At 40.8% G+C, this 21,669-nt stretch overlaps 1 protein-coding gene across 1 annotated transcript in view; it reads right to left on the bottom strand.

Moving 5' to 3' along the window:
- Nucleotides 1-410: 410 nt before the first annotated feature.
- Nucleotides 411-21,669, bottom strand: part of LOC119892472 (transmembrane protein 132D) — a 29,442-nt gene continuing 8,183 nt past the window's right edge. The window contains exons 3-9 of the mRNA XM_038704737.1: nt 13,468-13,605; nt 9,465-9,657; nt 6,370-6,513; nt 3,276-3,481; nt 2,743-3,007; nt 2,342-2,533; nt 411-2,253 (exon numbers count right to left, since the gene is read on the bottom strand). Of these exons, the coding sequence (XP_038560665.1) occupies nt 949-2,253; nt 2,342-2,533; nt 2,743-3,007; nt 3,276-3,481; nt 6,370-6,513; nt 9,465-9,657; nt 13,468-13,605 (2,443 nt within the window). The 3' untranslated portion in view covers nt 411-948. The remainder of the gene's footprint in view (nt 2,254-2,341; nt 2,534-2,742; nt 3,008-3,275; nt 3,482-6,369; nt 6,514-9,464; nt 9,658-13,467; nt 13,606-21,669) is intronic.

Consider the following 21,669-nt stretch of genomic DNA (forward strand, 5'->3'; position numbering starts at 1 on the left):
CTGAAAGTGCCATCAAATGCAGTGCAGGATCAACTAATCTAGTCTAGCCAAAAACAATTCCAATATGTATGTTCTTTCCAGTCTGTATGCTACCACATTCATTTTTAATAAAGTGCAACGGTTGGGTTGCACACATTCAAGGACCCAGCAAAAACTCAATTTGTTTAAAGGGCAAAGGGGCACAAAAGGTTCTTGTAATTTGTCGTTACAAAGGTTGATTTAGGCAACACACTGGTGCATGGGCTACTTAGAAAAATATGAATGTTCTCTCAAGGGTTTTTGATGCAGCTGTAAATTTAAGCATTACACAAAATATAGACAAATGCAAGTAGCTGACCTGCAAACTGTTGGCAAAGATCATATACCTCCTAAAAAAGTGCTTAACATGGAAAATCAAGTGAAAGGCAATATTAAAGATCATAATGTTTTAATGAAAAAAAATCAAATGAAAATTAAATTAAATTTACAAACAAAAAGGTATTGGATATTGCATAATAGAAAACACCCATTTCAGATAGTATTATTTTTAATGAAAGCCACATTTTTGGTGAAACTCTGTGAGACAGAGTTCTATATTATAACTGATCATCAATACATTGTTTTTGTTATTTGGGACACTTTTTCAGTGTGTCTTTGTACTGTATATAACAGCATGTGAGTGCAAAAGTTTAAAGAAGTAGATACACATGCAGCATTAACATTTGGTGGCTCGGAACATTGTGTGAGAGTCCATCTGGTCAAACAGCTGAAACATTATCATACCATACACACTTTGATATTAACAGTTATATACAGTACATGTACATGTAAAAGGCCTTGATAGGTAATGAAATGTAAAGGAGGGCAATTCCAAAATCACATATTCTAGACAGTTAATAGAGTTACCAAAGGCATTGAGGTGATCAAAGCCACATCTACTGTACATGTGAGGTCTGATCAGGATCTGTATTATAACTGGTCCCCAGGATCTGTAATGGTCTCTTGGGGTTCCTCTTCACAACTGTCCTCCTTCCCAACCCAGTGGATTCCATGGCCGTTCTCCCTCGGTGGGAGATGTGGCGAATGCTGGCGCTCCAGAGTGGAGAAGGTGGTGAACTGGACTCTCTTCCTCTTGCTGGTGGGCGAGTGGAGGGACTCGGTGTGCATCGGTTTGCTCCTGAGGGAGCCCACGCAGCTTAGGGGAGAGTCTGTAACAGAGGCCAGGCAACTGGGCCTTCTGGAGAGAGAGGCAGTCTTATCAGGCCCAATGTCTATGACAGTGGTTGTAGTTTGGGAGTCTTGCTGGACAGGACTGCCTGGCACGCTCATCACCAGCTCAGCATCTGTGCCGAGCCATACCCAGTCATGTCTGTGCCCTGTGGGTTCCTGGCCATGAGAGGGAGGCTTCTTGTGCCTGAACTTAACAACATATGAGATACAATTAACCAAAAAAACCAGAATGGCCAGGCAAAAGACGCCTAACAGAGCATACATGCCAATCTCCAAGTCCGTGAGCGGTCGGTTGGCCAACATTTCTTCACCCCCAGTTTCTACCTCTGTTGTCTCCTGCCCAGGCACCCCCACCTTGGTGGGGAAGTTGTTATAGTTTACCAGGTTCCCAGGTGCCTTCACAGTGCTGGTAAAGCTGACACTGCTCATATCCTCCACTATCATATTGTCTGAGCCATATGCTTTGCTGCTGCCAGGGCTGCTTATCATGCTGATTTTCACTACGCTTGTAGGACTGCTGGGGTTTCCTGAATTGCTGATCTTACCCACTCCTCCGAGGCTGCCGCTGGTCATGAAGGTTCGTTCTGCTGATTTGATTGTGGTTGTGATCTTCTGCATGGCTCTCTCCTCTCTCTCTGAGGTCGAGCTGCGCCGTGGAGGATCCAGGGACTGCTTCCTCTCGCTGTCTATCTCTTCCCCATCGTTCCCATAGTCACTGCCGTTGTCTTTGCTGCTAACAGTGCTGCTGGTATTGCCATTTGAGCGGCGGCTGTTCACCTGAAACTTAACCTTGAGACTGCCGTTGCCCACAGCCACCGTGCTTTTGCGTTTGGATTTCTGGCAGGCCTCACAGATGGACATCTCCACTCTGACCAGGACTCCCTCGCCTTCACCCTCAGCCACCACAGCCGGAGGCGTGCCCTGAACTGACACCACCCCCTGATCTAGAGATGTCACCGTCAGTCGGTAGTAAGCAGGATCATAAATGTCAAGAGGCGTCTGGTTTCCATCACTGAACTGCACCCAGGCACTGACCAAAGCTTCCTAAAAGAACAGAAAATGGGAGAAAATGTAATTGTGCTTTTAAACTATAGTTTATAGTTAAGACATTTAAATGGATAAAGACTTTTACCTGTTTGGGGCTCTGCAGAACCTCCTCTGTGGTTGTGGTAGCCAGAATGGCCCTATTGCTACCAGGACTGAGCTGTAAAGTCATGGAGAGACCAGTGACCAGCTGGACCCCAAACTCTGTGATGGTCACTTTGTCATCCACAACTTTGATGGTTGTCTTAGCCAAGATTGCATCAGACAGTGGAGAAAATACCTGTCACCGAACAATATCAGATGCAGTCAGTTAATTAGGTATCAGGTTGAAAGTAAGACTTGTGCCCTCATAAAACTTCAATCTAACTTTTGTCAACTCAAAGTGTAAACTACCCCATCCAATCCAGTGTCTGAATACATGCTTATTGCTATGATGTTGCACAGGCTGTGCAGGCCAAGGTTAATATAAGCATCGGTTCAGTTTATTACCTGGATAGTAGTGGTTCCGAGGTCACGTCCCGACAGCACCCTTCCTGCCTGCAGCCTTGCCACTCGAGTGTCCTCCACCTTCATAAAGTACCGAACCAGCCTTGTGACATCCACCTGCCAATCGGAGCCCAGGAAATAGGCCTTCGGATCCCGAGGGTCCTCTTGCTCTGCCACAAAGTAAGTTAGCACCCGCACCAGGGCATGCTGAAACTGCAGCATGCAGCCCTTCCCCTTCCTGTCGTCTTCTTCACTGTTCCAGCCAGCTCTAGGACATGAGCACAAAAAACACATGTGCCGGTCACACCTGTCACACGATAAATGCTTTGACCTGCTGCTACACTCCAATCACTCAACCCTGTCTCTTTGCTTGATTGGATCACATTGAGATATTGCAGTACATTATGTAATGGAATCAAACCCCTAAACCCTTGGAGAGATATGATTAGGGCTGAAGGATGCTTCTAGAAATCCCATCTAGAAATCAAATAAGGGGAGTTTTTACACTAAACAAATGGTTTGTTTGTGTGTCCCACCTTTTCGATGTTAGTATGGGTACCCTCCAGCTTTTGATCTGGCTCAGCTGTGTGTCTGACACCTCAATCTGGAGGGGAAGTTGGGGCATCCACACATTCAGTTCGAGCTGAGCACTCAGGTAGCTGTAGGTGAAGTTCACAATCATCCTCACTTTGCCCTTTGTCTCTTTGCCATTCACAAAAACATAGTTGCACCTGTCCGACACCTGGATTGGAGGAAATAATATATAAAGGGAACAATCCATCAGAACATGAATATCTTATCATTTTAATTTCCTTGATAATATCTAAGAGTTTCTGTAAGTACGCCTGGTAAACAGTCTATATCAAACTCAGAGTGAGACTGTTGTCAATGAAGGAGATGTTAGTCATCTAACCAATGACAAAAAATAATAAAATATTCTCATAAAAGTCACTGTTTTAACAAATAGGCCATTCTTACAACAACAAATGGCCTTGCGGCAGTTTTGCACTGCATGTGTTACCATAGTAATGTCAGCTGGCTGTAATAAACTACTGTGATGATCACCGGTCCGAAGCGGTAGGAAGAGGCAGCATTGCAATTTTATGTTAATCAAAATATCATGTGGTGCAGTACTGAACATCAGTCCTTCACAGCCAAGTGCATTCATTACACTGTAATTTCAAAGGTGACCTTGGCAAGTTTGGGCGACTGCTCAAAGATTTCATGGACATTTGGAGGTTTTCCTTCGTCCTCTCAACAGTCTCTGGTTTAAATAAATTGGATAATTAACGCAGCATTGAAATTCTGTCACCACACACTAGAAGTGCACAGGGGAGTGGAGGGTGAAAAGCAGTAACTTGACAGATAGCCTAAGGAGGAATACAAATACAAACCCAACAGTTAGCTAGAGGATGCACTATTGCAAGGACATGCTGTTTTTCAGAGGATCTTGTGTCATCATTGCATCTGAGTGTCTGTCATCCAGCACCCATGCCCACAGCTTAAGCTTCAGAATGACCACATCACTAAGTGTCATCAAAGCTGCTAACTGAGATACCCTGACCTCGTCTCTGCCAGCGATCATATGCTTGATTTGTATCCCAACAGCAGCTTTAAAATATGTGGGACTGGAGCCTTTGAACAGTTGTTACGGAAAAATTTTAATACAAGTATGGAACAATAGACAGCAACTGGTTTAGTTCCAGTGAAGTTGTTTAGAGTTCTCATGATTTAATATGATGTGTAGCCATTCAACCAGTCATCCTTGATCTGAGGCACTTTGCTCATTTGTTCTTTTTCAGAGAAGCATCATCCAAGAGCTGAACTTTCAAATAATATTCTGAAGCATCAGTTAAAAGGGAATGCCATTTTAATGTGTCATCCGCCCACTCATCCTCGTCACAATCTCACTCTGCAGCCAAGAATATCCCTCAGTGGTTTTAGTGTCAACATAGATATTTCTTTAAAATGGGATTTGACTTTAATCATTGGGTATAGTATTCAAATACTAAAATGCTGAAATGCATGTGTGGTTTCCCCTCTGCAAATAAAACAAATTAAATAAGTTTTAATGAAAATATTAATATTTCATATTTAATTATATAATATTTAGTATTGCATTGGGCCAAATTAAGTTCAGGCTTTCTACTGAGTTTAGGCTATCTCACGCCATAGTCCTGATTAATCAACTATGTAGACATCTATGTACAATATGTCCATTCTTCAAAATTTCAAGTGTCAGCCCTTCAATCCTCAACTGACAAAGGGAACGCATGTGCATATTTTAAGTCTCTCCTTCATTCATGGACATTTGAAAAACCTTTCCATCGTGGAAGATTAGACTTTGTTTTGCTTTTGTTTGTCACATGAGCTATCCATTCTAGATAAATCCTTCCCCATCTATCACTAGCAGATTTGATACTCTTCAGGCACACCAGAAGAGAAAAGATATCTGAGTCAAGCTGTTAGACTAAGAAGATTAAAGGGAATATTTGTGACTGAAGCTGCTCACTGGTCAGCAAATACACTGAGAGCTACAGTAAGCTTTGAAAAACAGCAAAAATCGCTACATTACAGGGTTGAAAAGAATGATTAAGGCCACATCCAGCCTGTTGATGTCCTCACATAATCCTGCTTTTCTTATAACCGACACCCATCTGCACATAATACATTTGCACTTACTGTATATGCTGTACTTTGAGTCTCCTCATGGAGCAACACTGAACATTTATTTATTAGCCCACACAAGTGTTAGCTTAACCAGCTTTGGGACATATTTGACCTGCAAAAAAAACTATTAGAGGGCTGGAGTCCACTGCATGTCTTTTCTCTTTGTTTACAATGCAACTTTACCCTTGAGTAAATACATTCACAGCCTCTGACCTCAGGGGCCAGTGGCCTGACTTTCAATTTCATCAGTAAACAAAGCCCGCTTTTGGCAGTCAGCCGTGCTCAGGTCCACAGGATAAAAGGGACAAGTCACGGAATAGGAGCACAGTGGCAGACTGTGAGGTCATTTGTGGGGAGCGATTTAGCTCAGTGGCTGTTTATTGTTGAGGTGATTGATGGGCGATGTTGTCGGAGCCCACCGAATAGTTTGTTTTCCCGAGTGGAAAAGAGACAGAGAGCAGAGGTGACTTTGCTACAACATATTTGTCCACATCTGTCCTTACCATCACACTTGAATCCAACCTTGCCCCCATGGATCAATTTCTTAACAGCCACTCCAAATTGGCCTCCTGCCCATTAGCATCAGGGAAGACACATAAAACACAAACATCTCCCGTTCTTTGATTTGTTACTGCTTAACATATTTTTGTTCTCGAGTAAATATTTATCAGTAGTGATTGCATGTTTTTCGACTCAATAATTCTGCAACGAAGTGATTAAATAAAAAGGTAGTAAAAAATGTAATTTGAAAAAAAATCTGTCTTTTCACCTCTGACCTTTTCATTATCATTGTGTCCCCATATTGAAATAGTCTTAAGAAGCCATTTACACTACAGTAAAAGCATTTCACTTGGAATGTGCAAAAGCAAACAAACTAAAACAAACTAAAAATGATGTATCAGAAGGTTATTGTTCAGCATGTGGAGGTGGTTAACAAGGAGCATGAGGAGTAAATCCTACCTTGAGTACGTCCTCATCAGTCGAGCTACAGTCGGTGTAGTCAGACACATCAGTGACTACTCCATCTTCCTCCACAGCTACCGTCCTCACAGGCATCACCACCTTCTTTCCAGTCAAAACAGCTGTATTCAGGATCTCTGTGTCCTGCAGAGAGGCCAAGAAAATCAGCCATTGTCATTACATATTGCTTACTTCAATAAAATAACAAATCACATACAATTATTTGATTTGTTTTAATTTGACATTATAGACATTTAGTTGATGCTTCTATTTAGTGCAAAAGTTTTTTGGAATGGGAGCACATTGGAATGAAAGTACAGGAGGGAGGTAGGAGGGACATAGGCGATGAAGTGTCACTCGGTGACTAAGCAGGCAGAGGGGGAGTAGAGTTAAGGTTGGGTGGTTGATCAAGTCACCACATGGACAGAAGAGCTAATCTTGGGCTTTTCTGCACAGGCACGTCCCTCAGAGCGATGTCATGTCAGTTCAGACATGATTAAATAATTAGAGCCATGGACGTGGACTAAAAATAATCTATACACATATGGGTCAGATTTACTAAAGGTTTGCGTGAGTAAAAACGTGTGCAAACTTGATATCACCAGCAAATTAACATGTAAGCTGATCTACTAATGGTGTGCACGGAGAATGACGTCTTTCAAAAGTGCAAGATAGCAGCTGTTGTTCATTTACTACTTTTGCCTTAATGAATATGCAATTTGGGGCGTTTCTACCTGACTTTTTTCCTTTGAATTTAGAAAGTTGTGTGTTGCTGCGGAGAGCCCATAGGTGCACTAGTGCATTGATCATGCGTAAAATTCATCCAGCCAGAAGGAACGATCACCAACTCTTCACAGCGCGCCGGTCGTAATAGTGACACAACCCATTGTAGGTATCAGAGAGGGAATTGGGCATACAGGGCCACGGAGAGGAGACTGCGGAGCTACCAGGCACGCTGCGGACGGTCAGTGATCTTTCCCTCTGGCCGGATGAAGCATGACGCTCCTGATTTTACGCATGATCCATGATGATACAGAAATATAGAAATTAATGACAAAAAGCATACTGTAAATATTTTAGAGACCCCCTAAAATTTCTTCACGTCTGGGTCATTCCAGCATACTGGAGCTGTTTCTGTTAGGGTTTCTCAAAGCAGTTTTTCAGGTGTGCTGTTCCAAGTACTTAGTGCAGTCTTACGCAGGATGGGCAGGTACATACGATTTCCACATATTCGGGCTTTCCCGACTTTCCATGGCGGAAACCATATAAACATCAGACATTTAAATACTGCCACCTCCATTTTGTTTGCACCTGTTGTCATCTACGCAGTAATTCTTAGTTAATCACCCATAACAGGTACTACAATATTTTAGAATGCAGACACAATTTAGTACTCTTTATTCAGGGTTTTTGTAAATCCGACCCATACAATACAGTAGTGTTCTTTAATGTTCACTGTATCATTAAATAGGGCAGCTGCAGCAGGTAGAGCAGAGTCCACTAATCATAGGGTTGGTTGTTGGATTTCTGGGTCCTCTTGTCCACAGATGTCCTTGAGCAACACACTGAGCCCCAAGGTGGCTCATATCCCATGAATTGATGAATGAGAGGCGAGTTTGAGTTAAAAATGCTATATGAATGCAGTCTATTTACAATTCCATAAATGGTGTTCCTGTTTCAGTGTACATGTACAACCAAATGGTGAGGTGTTTTGTTAAAGTGAATTTATATGAATACAATTATTATTAGTAGTAGTAGCAGTAGTAGGTACCACTCTGCCTCGCTTTGTGTGTGTTTGTACAGACATGAATTTGTGTGCGCGCATGGTTAATCAAAGCGAGAAACTGAAGCAGATGGTTATGTGTCCTCTGTAAAAACACACTTTTTTTTCTCTAAATGAAGTTGAAATAATATTGTGTGTGTACATGTGTGTAAACGAGTATGAGAGCAGTGGAGTGCTGCCCAGTCAAGTTGTGAATGATCAGTTGAATCAAATTTAAACAGACACTTGGCCACTCAGAGTATGAAAATTAAGCAGATGGATGCGAGTCCCCCGACTGTAAAAACTGTTTTAAATGAAGCCGAATAACTGACTTTTTAAAAAATTTTATTGTCATTACAATATAGTTAAAAAGAGGCAGATCTGAAACCTCTGTAAGTGAGGCTATCGCCATTATGTCGAAGTATTGAGCAGCAGCACTTGCTGGAGTTCATAGAGCAGGGCTAAGAGTGATCAGTCAGCGCTAATGTCCCCTCGAGCCAACCATCAAATCTCCTCATGTTTGGCCCTCTGCCTGAGGTCAGCTTCTAATCCACAAGAGAGATGAACCATGTCAAATTCACAAATCAGAACACTGTGGCATATCCTCATAACTTCAAGCACTCTGGCACTGTCATGCAGCAGTCAGCACTGTGAAATATAAGTAACCTACTGCCCAAAAGTATAACACAAAGTAAAGTAATTCTAAAGTTTTAATTAAATATTTTATCAATAATATGTGGTTGAGAAAATGTTAAGGAAAAAGGCGGTGAGAGTGTATTATGTGACAAGTTGTCATTGTTATATGTAATTCCTGCAAACAATGATGTACTAAGAAGTCAGACAGGTAACACATAACTCATATTCAATACTGTGATTCAAAGGGGTAAACTCTTGTGTAATGTTCCTTATTTAGTAGTGGAGATTATTCATGGATTAATTATAGAGGTAGCATGATAAAGAGGCCCTGCAGCACCAAAATAGAAGCACATGAAGCAGCTGTTAGGAGGAGAGGATGACCACATATTGCACGCCAGAACAGAGTAGAATAACACAGAAGAGAGACATCAGCTAGCTGACAGTCAACAACACAAGGCCACTCTCTGCCCAAAATAGAACCCATTTACTAAACAATCCAAAGCATTTCTAGCCTTCTGTGTATGCAAACCAGACAGGAGTGGATCAGAGCAAAGTGCATTTTATGATATTTTCATGCATCAATGCTCAAACGATGCAGTCCAAGTGTTAGAATTATTGGAAACGCTGCTGTCAGTAACATACGTTTATAATAATTAAGTGGGATTAGGTGTGACATTGAGGCTGTCAGCTAACTCACCATTACAAGAGGGGCCAGGCCAACAAAGTCTCTCTGAGTAGTATAGATCCTCATGGCTCCTTCAGTCTTGGCTACATTTTTGGATGCGGATGCTAGTTCCAGCTTCCATATGATCACCTGACTGTCGAGAGGACTGCTCAGCTCCTCCACTTCAAAATCCATTTGAAGCACCTCCAGCAGACTGCTCTCAAGCCTGAAGAGGAAGCAGGATTAGAGTTATGCATACCATAAATATACCTGTCTGTAATTCCAACACAACAAATCTTGCGGTTTTCTAAAGGGTTTCATAAAAATAACTAATAAATTCATATGTAAAAGCAAATCAGCAAAACACTACAATTGTGTTTTGACTAGTTGTGAGAGATCTGATTCTTTCAACTTCTTCTTAATGTGAATTAGCACCAGAAAGGCAGGCTCTTTCCATCGAAGCCACTGATACTTAAAATGATCATTTCACCACTGGGTTCGGCAAGTCTCTCTCCACACATTAAATTCCTGTAGAGATAATCATGTCTGAGTAAAGGTGCAGTGATTATACCGCAGTGTGTCTTTACTTCAGCATGTGGCTCATCAAGTCAGTGTAAATCCAAATCCACATCCATCACATGTGGTTTTGTTTCATTGTGTCTTTAATCTGATGAAGACACACGCATTAGGATGTTAACAATTTCATATTTGCATTGCATTGCAAGAGTCTATAGCCATGCTAGCAGCTTTGTGAGGCTGTACTGGCACAGCATGCTTCACTGGCTAAAAAAACTCAAATGTTTTGCCAGTGTGGCAAGAGACAAACTTATAGTCCTCATAGTCACGTTTTGAGTGTAAAGCAGTAATCCCAGAAGTGGCGACATGACCCAATCCCTCCTATAAATAATGCTGAATTTCTCCATGCTGGCCCTAACCTTGAGTTGCCAGTACTGTTGAATGTGAATTGAAAAAAGGTGGTCCAAGGACAGCGGCATCCTGCATACACAACAAAGTATAAGTCTTTGTAACTTATAATGGCCTCTCGCTGATGCCAGCTAGTACAGAGTGTCCTAGCCATGGATTCAATTTTCTCCTATCACCCAAGTTAGTATCCTGGGTTTTATTTCTAAGCACTGTCTGAAACTATAGAAAAGATATATTGGTGGGCAACACACAATAAGAATGCTTATACAGACATAGACATTATCAGACCTGCTGCATCTGTGCATACATGTTATAAATATCTGTGTCAGAGACCTGTTTACTGCATGGAAATGACCTCTAAAGGGCTGCATTAAAGCAACAACAATTGGAGATACTGCAAATCATATTACTCAACAACAAAGCATGCAAAAGTCTTTCTCTGTGTCCCCCTCTCACTACGCTGAATCTGTCCTTCTTAAGGGCTAGACAGAGATTTAGTGTAATTGAATAATCTTACCAAATTGCTCAGAGACCTGAGATAATAAAGATAATAACATTCTGGTCAAATATCAAAACAAGATATGCTTGATACCCCTTAAGTATGCATTAACACAGATATCCATTAGATAGGGGATGCTGCTATTTACACCCTCAGTCATCCTTGTGAAGCTTACAGGGAAATGATGCTTCAACAACTTGTTTACGGCCGGCAGTCTGTATGTGACTGCGAGAACAGTGCTTTAACATTAAGATCCAAACCAAGCGGCTGTGACAGAGGATAAAAAATCTTTGACATACAAATTCAGCAAATACTTTTAGTGCTCCCTAAAGCCAGTAAGACAAAAAATCGGGAGAAATCCCCACGGGTGTGTGACAGTAGATACTCTCTGCAGGGGTTCTGTTAGTTTCATGACATTTTAGAGAGGATTAGCCAAAATGCCTGAGTGAAAGTATGTTAACCCATAAAGAAGTTGTGATAAACAATGCCATAATCCATGCCAAATGGGGAAAACAACTTAATGAGGTCAAACCAATAATAACAAGCACAGATAAGGTCAATGTTCTGGCTCCGGTCAAATCAAGCTGTGTCTATTGTTGTATGACCTCTGAAGAGTCCGTGTCAGACAAACCCACATGTTTTGTTTTAGGAAGTTTAAATGTATCCCTTTAGTGGAGTAAGTTATTCGTTTTTTATATTACATAGCAAAGTTGTTGTTGTGTTATGTTATTCTATATCTACTTTCATTAGTGTTTTTTTTTCATCCCGGGAAAGTTGGCTGCATAAACATGCACATTCGCACACACAGATCAGAGCTTTAGTTTAACAAGCATTTCTTGGAGCTGCTCTAGAAGCAGAAATAATCTTATTGTTTCAGTTAAATCTCAATGGATCTGTTTTTGGGAGCACTGGCAAGCTTGAATGGCAAAAAATAGAATAAAAGCAAGTGCACGACAACAAGCAACATTGTTATTCCCCTGAATGTACGTTCTCACGGCGGTTGGATGGCCAGCTAGAACAAAAGCCTCACCTATATGACTTATCGGCCACACATGGCATTGTCAGTCTGTCGGTCCACAACATCCAGATATACCTATACATATCTATCCATATCCATTTGTGGTCCCCAGAGGATGAATCCTAATGACCTTGGTGATTCCCTGACTTTTCCTATAATGCTACCATCAGGTTGACTTTTGAGGTTTTGAGTGAATGTCTCCACAGGTGTTTGATGGATTGCAATGAAATCTGACAAAGACATTCATACCTTCGTCAGGATGAATTGTAATAACTTTGGTGATCCCCTAATGTTTCATCTAATGTCATCACCAGGTCAAAAAATTTACCCAATACTTTGGGTTCTAACTAAAACCAAAAACAAATGCCCTAAACAGCCTCAGCTTTGTATTAAGTGTTAGTTAGCAAATGTTGCATGCTAGTACACTCGCATTACATGTGGGCTATATTACCTTATCATACTGACTAATGGTGGAGGTGGACCAAAAAGTCACTCTTTTTACAGAAGACTTCTGTTGTTAAAGTCTTCACCTTCAGTAAATATAGTGACTGAGTGTTACCCTCACATGCAAAACAAAAATGGCAAACATTATACCTGCTAAACATCAACGTGTTAGAATTTAGCTCAAACTGCAGTAGTGCCTATTTAGGCCTACTGCCTCACAGAGCGGCTAGCGTGACTGTAATTAAAATAACTGCAACCGAGGTTACTTTTTACCCTGTGTTGTCTATGCCCTTTCATAAATAAAAAAAAAGATGTCCTGTAATCTCCACAAGGCATGCTTGGGTTTCGCTCAACTCCTAAGTTAACTCCACTCATCTCAGTTCAATAAAAAAAAGCTGCACTCAGCTGAACTTGAAAGGACATCTGAGATAAGCTGCTTGTTGGAGAAAGGGTGTAGCCCCGTTTAATGAGGTTATGTGGCAAGTTAAGTATTTCTTAGAAGCCCAGGAAGCTGAGTTTGATCAGACCAATCTGCAGACGTCTGGTTAATAGTTTTCGTTATGTTTGTAGTTGTGTTTGAAAATGGCTCACTACAGTTTTGGTATAACTACCTTCCCTGCTTGCAGTATTTAAATCATAGGTTAAAATATGTTTTACTGCTTACTAGGAATGCATGGACGTGCACTGCTGGTAAATATTTAGGAATCATTAAAGCACAGAGGAGAAGTGTGTCCACTTCTCTTCTGTGCTTTAATGATTCCTAAATATATATAAATAAAGGGGGAAAAAGCAATAGCTGTTTACAAGGGCAGCTTTACAGGAGCACCTGCAGCCAGCCTGTGCTTACAGAGTTTAAGAGATGTCCTCCCAGGACACAGCACAGTAAGCCGTTGTCAGACGTGTGCTGTACAGATGGTTTTTCTTTTACTCCGCAGGTGCTGAGACAAATACAGATATGCTTTGCAGGACATACATTGTTACAATAGTGCCATTTGAAAAATTCCCTTTGGACCTTTGGAGTGTTATTTGTCCATTTAAACAATACCAATTGAAGCCGACAAATATGCAATAAACTTCCTAGAATAGACACACATAGATAGAATACTCTGGCATATAAAGGTGATATATAGATGTGATTGGAACAGACTTGCCTTTTCCCAGGTATGGGAGCCTTCCTCTGACAAATAACAGCGATGGCTCCATCTGCACCCATATCCAGAGTTATGTCCCACAGTAAGGAGTTACTCGGTGTCGCTGTTCGAAAGGTCACACCTTTCTTTACTGTTGCTCTGTGAAAAAAGAAGAAACGTAAAATGTCCCAAATTAACAACCAGTGTTATTCAGGGTATGTGTTATGTGAGAAGTGTATAAGTGTATTATGTGAACCAAACATATTTATAGATGTAGATATTAATACTTTCACACCTTTTGGAATTTGCTTGTGACAATGTGTTATAGATTGTTCCCACTCTCTCAGTGTATGGTAAATTTAAACCTCCTCATACAAAATTGATTTGATTTATTCATTCAACATTATTCATGTGATGAAACGGAACATTTATTAGAGGAGCAATCAATCAAGTAAAAACAAAAAGTGGAGGAAATTGTAAAAGAAAATCAAAAATCTGTGATTTACAACCACCCAAACCACTCTCACCCCCTTGCATTTGAAACAGCAAAGAAAACATTGTCCTTTTTGTTCATCTTTATGTGCACTCATCATTTAAACTGTACTAATGGGTCATTAGTTTTCTTGGCCTATAATTTGCAAATGGTAAGCAGCTGAACATGTAGACGTTCCCAGTGGGCTTCCCCAGCATAAGCAACTTGATGTAGGTCAAATGTTGATGAGATATTCTACAAGAATTGCGATTAAGTAAGACCAGGGACAGCAGCACGCATGTAAAAATGCAATAAAATCCTGTAAGTATTGCTCCTTATGTTATATTCTGAAAGCTCTGATAAGACTCCCGGAATACTCAATAACGGCTCAGTCAAGTTTTCTCAAATAGTTCAGAACAACATCCTTGTGTAATTCTATGCATGCAAAGCTGTGTGGTTTATCTCTGAATCTTTGCGATAAACACAGTGTTGAGCGCATTACGAGTGTCTGAGGAGGCGTAATCTATGATAGGAGCAACAACAATCTGAGCACTGCTCCTGCTTTGGGGGTTTTAACTTAGAAAACCAAAGAGGAGGAGACACTGATCCTTGTTCAGCACAGTGAAACAAAACAGTTATCTCCTAATTAAAAATTTTTAAGACAGACTATTAATGGATTTGTGGTGAGATTTGGGTGCACATTTTGCACATTTGGGTGCACATTTATGTGTACATGCTTGTTTGTGCCATCATCTGTAATCTGGAAAACAGGTCTCCAATGGCCACTGATCTTGGCATGGAAGTTTCTGCTGCAAAGTCACACTGCCACGATCCAGTGCCCTAATCGCAAAATTGTACAGACAGATCTCCATTTTTTTCTCTGTCTTTCTCAGAAAGAATTTATTTGAAACTTAGTTGAAAGCTCACATCTTGTAAGTCACAATTAAAAAGATATGACTGAGCACTGACTTTTTCAGCTGTGGTTTCAATTGTGCGCTATCCTGACCCTAGAGACTGAAGGTTTCCATTCCAGCTGAACACAACAGCAGCGGATTTATCTGATTTACACAGGTTCAACCAGGGAGCAGAGGGCTAAAAGGTGAAATCATATGGTGCTGTGACTGAATAAAAAATAAAAACCTTTGGTCATAATTGCACACATCTGAATGCAACAGTTTAAGAGTCAGTGGACACTTCGTGGTCACATTATTCACCATAGTATGGAAGCATCTCAATCCCTGTAGCAACAGCAGAAACACACTGAACTTACAAATTGTGGACTCCTACTCATTAAATCACCTGGCTCCGAGCAGTTCTCATCAAATAAAGCATTAAAAGGAGCTAAATCCTCTAGGTGTTGCATCTCTGTGTTAGTAAGGTAAATTAAACTAGCTTCTCTGTGTACTGTGCGTTAGAGTGAACAGTAGCGAACAGAGAAGGGTAGCCAATGCCTTGTTATCAGACACAGCGTTCCCAGGAGGCAGCGGAGCCAACAACACAGGGGACAAACACTAAATGGGTTACATGTGCAAAGAGAAATACGCGTGGTTTTGATGTTAAAGGCTACAACTTTTTTGTGAAGAATGATGAAAGATGAGGTGATAACAACAACGAAGGTGGCAAGACCATGACTCTTACTATTTCTAACAAGAAAGCAGCATTTTTTTCATGAAAGGGGAGGGTATACTGTATATTTGTTTTGTTCTGTGCAGTATCATGTGCTGTAGGAGAACATATTTTATTTTATCCCATCTTCCAAAAGCATTGCCTCTTTTCTCCACCTTTCCACATTATATTTAAACCTTGTGCACAAAAAACAAGACTGAGATAACAACAGAAGCTCTCAAACTTTTTTAGACTATAGCACCCCTTCAAAGTTTTTGTACCCAATTTACTATTACATATTATGTACACAAATGCTTACATGTTTTAACAATTTCAGATTCAATATGATTATATCATATTATATTAATATTAAGTTAAATAATATAGGCCCAATCACTCAAAATAAAATCCAACAGGAGCCCTGCAGATTTCCAGATACATATTCAAGATAAGATTAAAATATAATCAAATACACTAATATGCTAAATGTATTTCTTTCATTTAGTTCAAAATTAAAGTGAACCAATAATTATAGTGTACATGGACAAACAAACAAAACAGAAACAAGAAGTTGTGCTTTGTGGTTGTATGCCTCTGCCAACCAGTCAAGTTGCAGTTTACGTCCATGTCTGTCCACACTCAATATATGCAGTGAATACTTATTACTACTTATTACATTATTTTGACAGTGAAGGATTATCATATTGTCTAAAGTATTGTCAGGTACACGTGTACTTGAGATGCGAAGCCTCTATGAGCTGCAGGTAAAATTTACTTATAGGATCATAGGTGTGCTCCAAAATCTCCAAAGGCAGAATGGACAAAATGGTGGAAAACCTGTACTGTTCTAGTTATTGTTTACTCATTGTGTTGTCCCAGTCAACACGTGTGTGAAATCTAGAATTGCCCAATTCATTCTTAAATTGAGACTAAAAACCTACTTTGAGCAATTCAGTGTTCAAGCAGCTGGGAAATTTGGTCACAATTTCGCCTTGTGTTCCAGAGTTATGGTGTTAATTAATGGCCAAAAAAGGGTTTTTCCACACTACTGATGTCATCACTTCATTGTTGTATCCCATTAAACATCTATGTGAAATGTTATCATAATTACTGCACCAATTCTTGAGTTAAAAGAATGTGTTTTGTGAGGTCACAGTGACGTCGACCTTTGACCATCATATTGTAATCAGTTCATTCGTGTGTCCAAGTGGGCGCTTGTGTCAACTGAAGAAATTTGCTGAAGTCATTCCTGAGATATTGCATTCATGAGAATGGGACAGGCATATACGGCAGACAACCAGAAAACATAATGACTGCGGCCAAAGCTATTACCTGCGTGGAGGCATAAAAATGTTATAGGCATTTTAAATGGGACAGTTGCTTTGTTGTTTTCATGACTACCAGAGATATGCTTTTGGGAACGTACAATACCACACTGTATGCGTGTATGCACAATGATTGATGTCCTTCATCCACAGGCACCACAAACCTGCGCGAGCAGTGTTGATTTTGATTTTAGTTTTGTTGGTGGGTCAGTTCTGTCAGACTGTGTTGAGGGCTGAGATGTAGCATTTCTTTGAGGTCTGTCAATCTTTCTTACTTACTCTGACTGCAACAACTTTTCTGACTACTGAGCTCCTGAAAAATGCTTGAGCTGGGAAAAATGTGTTGAGATGTCATTAGCTGTGGCATAACTTTTTATTAAACAGAGTTTTTAATACATGATATTTACAGTTTTTTTCTTTTCTTTTAATATGTTTCAAAACATAACATAAAATATGGTTGTTGTAAATGTTGCATGTGGTGAAACGTTATTAAACCTTTTGCCTGTTCTGAACCACCCGCTTCAGTCTACAACTACATGAATGCTAGCGGATCCCTGTGGTAAGTAATCTATAACATTACCAATTAAATATTATATAGTTTTGAATTTATAGAACTATATATATACATATATATTATAGGGCTGTCCCGACTAAGGATTTACATAGTTGAATCAGATTTGTCAAGTGTTGCCTAAGTTGACTGATACATACAAGGTAGCTCCACTTTAATTTCTATATAAAATCAGACATTGAACACCGCCATATTTCCTAAATGGTATGGTCCTCGTTTCATAACGCTGCTGCGAAGATTCAAGGGTGAAATTGGCAGTCGAATCAGGCTCCGCCCATCGAAGCATCAAATCTTCCACTACTGGGGGTCAGCCCTATATAGGTAGGTAGGTAGGTAGGTAGGTTTATTGTCACAATATAACAAGTTATAGAGTGAAATTGAGTTTTGTAACTCACTTCTGCTACATAGCAGACAATATACATAATAAAGAATGAATTAGAGTTTAAGAGTCTTATAGCTTGGGCTAAAAAGCTGCTCTGCAGTCTGGTGGTGTGACAGCAGAAACTTCTATATCTCTTCCCAGAAGGCAGCAAGGTGAACAGGCTGTGGCTGGGGTGGGTACTGTCCTTTAGTATCCTTTGGGATCTGCACCTCACCTCACCTCACCGATATCACTGATGCTCACTGAGATGGGTACCAATGATCTTCTGGACAGTTTTAATCACCATCACCATCCAGTCAGGATGCTTTCTGAGTGGGAATTTGGCCTCCTTAAGCTTCCTTGTTTCTGAGCTTTATTCACCAGCGTGACAATGTGAGATGACTATGTCAGGATCTCTGTGATGCTGATTCCCAGGAACTTGAAACTATTCACCTGCTCCACCTCAGCTCCACTGATGTAGACAGGAGTGTGTGTCTTTATCTCCTTCTTCCTAAACTCAATGATCAGCTCCTTGGTTTTGCTGACGTTGAGCCGTAGGTTGTTTTCTGTGTACCACTCTGCAAGATTATGAATTTCCTCCCGATATGAAGTCTCATCATTGTTTGAAATCCGGCCGATGATGGTGGTGTTGTCCGCAAACTTCACAACAGAGTTCTCTCAATGTTGAGGGATGTGAAAGTGTACAGCGTGAACAGGAGGGGGCTGTGCACACCGGTGTTGAGCACTAGACTGGAGGAGTTGAGCCTGCCAATTCGAACTGACTGGGGTCTGTTTGTGAGGAAGTTCAATATCCAATTGCAGAGTGTTGTATTTTAAACCAGAGTGCTAGCTAGCAACCAGCTGATTGGCACAGGTTTTTAGTACACGGCCAGGAGTGTTATCAGGCCCAGCTGATTTACTCATATTCACTCTCCTCACATCTGCTGTGGAACAGTGGCCGGTCCTCTGGAGGTGGAGTAGACTTTAATGCTGACTCCTTGTTGAGGAGATCAAAGCGAGCATAAAAGGTGTTAAGTTCATCTGGTGATGTGGCCTCACACATGATGGGGGAGCTCCTGCTTTTGTAGCCTGTGTAATTTTTGATGGCCTGCCACATATCTTTGGTGTTGTTGATGTGGAGGTCTCTCTCCAGCCTCTGCTATTGTCTCCACTTTTCCTCCTTGATGCCAGCTTTCAGTCTCGCTCTGGCGGTGCTGTAAGCTTCTTTATCACCCGACTGAAAAGCAGCTTTTTTGGCTCTGGATAGAGCCCTCATCTCTCCATTCATCCAGGCCTTCTGATTGGGGAATGATTTTCTCGTTTTAGTGACCACCACATCATCAACACATTTGCCGATGTATGATGTCACTGATGTATATTTATCAAGGTTGATGTGGCTCTCCTGGGCAGCGGCTTCTGTGAACATACTGTACATACTCTGTGCTCCCAGAACAAGTGCAGTGAAAGCATATTCCTTGTATGTGTGCACATGCTTTTGAAAACTTTTTCTACATTATATTTTGAACCTAAAAAATGCAATATTGTGTTCAATATGGTGCTGCCTTCCCCAGTTGCATTTCCTATTTCTGTGTGTAATTGCACTACGGATGCTGACTGTAGAGAATTATACTTGCAATGTGATCATTCGCTTTCGATGGAGAAAAACCTTAATCCGGTATAATCAATGAGGTAAGCGGAAAGGCATGCAAAGTTTAGTAATTAGAAAACCTTAGAGGACTGTTAATCTAGTAATGAGTTCTGAATAACATAACATGCCCTGCTGTGATGAAACACCTCTGTGCATTGAGCTGAGTGGAGCAGAGTCTAACTAATAAAAAGTGACAGTAACAAGAAGACTTATCTGAAGCCCTTTTTTCTCTCTCAGACCCCCTTGTGTAAAAAAATTTTAAAAATCCCCTGCGACCTGAAGAGCCGTTTTTCTTCTTAGTGGTTTGGAGTAGGGACCAATGTCCATGGCTTTGGTTAGCAGGCCCGCAGGAGACATCGGGCGGAGAAGATGGATGGCTGTGGAGACTGAAGCTGGCAGTGTGTGAGAAAAGCAGTTCTCAGGTGCTGCACCTACCATCTATCTCACTTCTGACCAGGCAAGGCATGAGTGGCACTGTTGCTGCAACTTTTACACACTCATTCGCTTCATTTGCTCACACACAATTGTATGCATGTAAAAATGCTGCCACACATGCGCTAACTGTTGTTGCAAACACATTGTCAAATACACATTTAAAGCACACATTGTTGGCCCTTGGCCTTCTTCACTCAGTTCCCTTCTCTTGTTTATTTGTAGGATACTGTTTTCTTTAAGCGTATTTGAAAGATCACAGAGCCATGGCAAAAATAAGACTGTAAAACAATGAGACAATTCAAAAAAGCGAATACATGAAACAGATCATTCTGATCAAAAGACCTACAAGATAGATTGCATCCTCTGTGTGAGCTACACAGCCTGGCCCAGATGCATTTCATCACCAAGGCTGATATTGAGATTCTACATAGGGTTTGTAATTACTTCCCTGATATAATTTGTGTTCCCATCTTTGGCTTTGTGAACGCATCACTGCAGGGCCACTGTACCACTGGTGAACCCCAGTGCAATCGGAAACAGATGCAATCGTTAATTATGCAGGCAAATGTCCACCGTTTAGCCAGTCTGATGGGCAGCATTCGGCAACGTGCTTATCGTACTTATAGAGCAGTTTAGGGAATTGGGGAGATGTTCATGCCAACTCTCCTGCCAGATGGCATGCACCGCAGCACTAAAACTGGATGTAAAAGTCCTATTTGTCACACAGATGAATGATTAGGCTCCCTAGCTGAAGAGTGTCCTACTCATACAGAAGCTCAAATGTATTCGTTGCCACAATGCTGTCTTTAAATAAAACCCATAGAACAAGACTACTGTGATTCATTGCTTACGTTTAATAGCTGTGAAGAGGAAAACAAAAAGAAAAACTGTAAGCTCATACTTCATGCCACTCAACGTCCTGAGCATACACTAAAAGGATAATCTAAATACCCTTCACGTGGGTGTGTAATTATTGCAGTACAATGCTTTATCTATGACCTCTATCAAACTCTCACTGAGAATGACAGGTTCATTTTGCTGGAACGGACAGGTGTGGCTTGTCTTTCTCTCAATCGACCTCAAATTTGTGTGTCCCTTGACTCCAGCTATAGACATCAATAACAGGTTTATCATGCTGATGAGAGAGTATTAAGCAAAGCTTAATGGGACATTCAGACAGTGATAAAGCATACAGACAGCTGTTGAGGACCGGATGCACAGGGATTGTTAATGTGCTGATAAGCTGGGGGCAGATAGCATTGTGTTACTATGTGTGTTAGAAGAACAGTGAGTGTATTTTGTAATGTTTATGAGATGCAAAATATTTAATTTCAGAGTATCGTCACCAATACATACTATATCCAACGAAGGTTAAAAATCAAGGGCAACTGGACTTGGTTGAAGATACTGGAAAGTATACATACTATATAGACACAATGCCCATTGCATAAGAATTTCTACAAAGCCTCCTAACAAGATTGGTAATCGTCCAACAAGTGATAGCTGGGAGGAAAGGGAGAAAATGAATAGAAAGGAAAGGAGGAGAGGAGAGAAAAGGAAAAGAAAGGAAAGGACAGAAGATGGCAGGAAAGGAATGGCAAAGAAAGGAGGAAAGAGGACAGGAGAAAAAGAAAAGAGAGCAGGCAACATTTTGGCTATCTGCTTTTTGTTCAGAAACTTGCGTGTGACTGAGTAAATGAATTAAAGCAGCAATGATTCAAAGTGACAGAATGAAAAGGGGAAATCAGGATTTCTTTTTTGGTGTTATTGCTTCAGCAAAGATCAAGAGATAGAAGGAAAAGCAAA

Source organism: Micropterus salmoides, unplaced genomic scaffold, assembly GCF_014851395.1.
Source record: "Micropterus salmoides isolate LMB-PRFRI ecotype aquatic unplaced genomic scaffold, ASM1485139v1 Ms_hic_scaffold_7, whole genome shotgun sequence".
Lineage (NCBI taxonomy): Eukaryota > Metazoa > Chordata > Actinopteri > Centrarchiformes > Centrarchidae > Micropterus > Micropterus salmoides.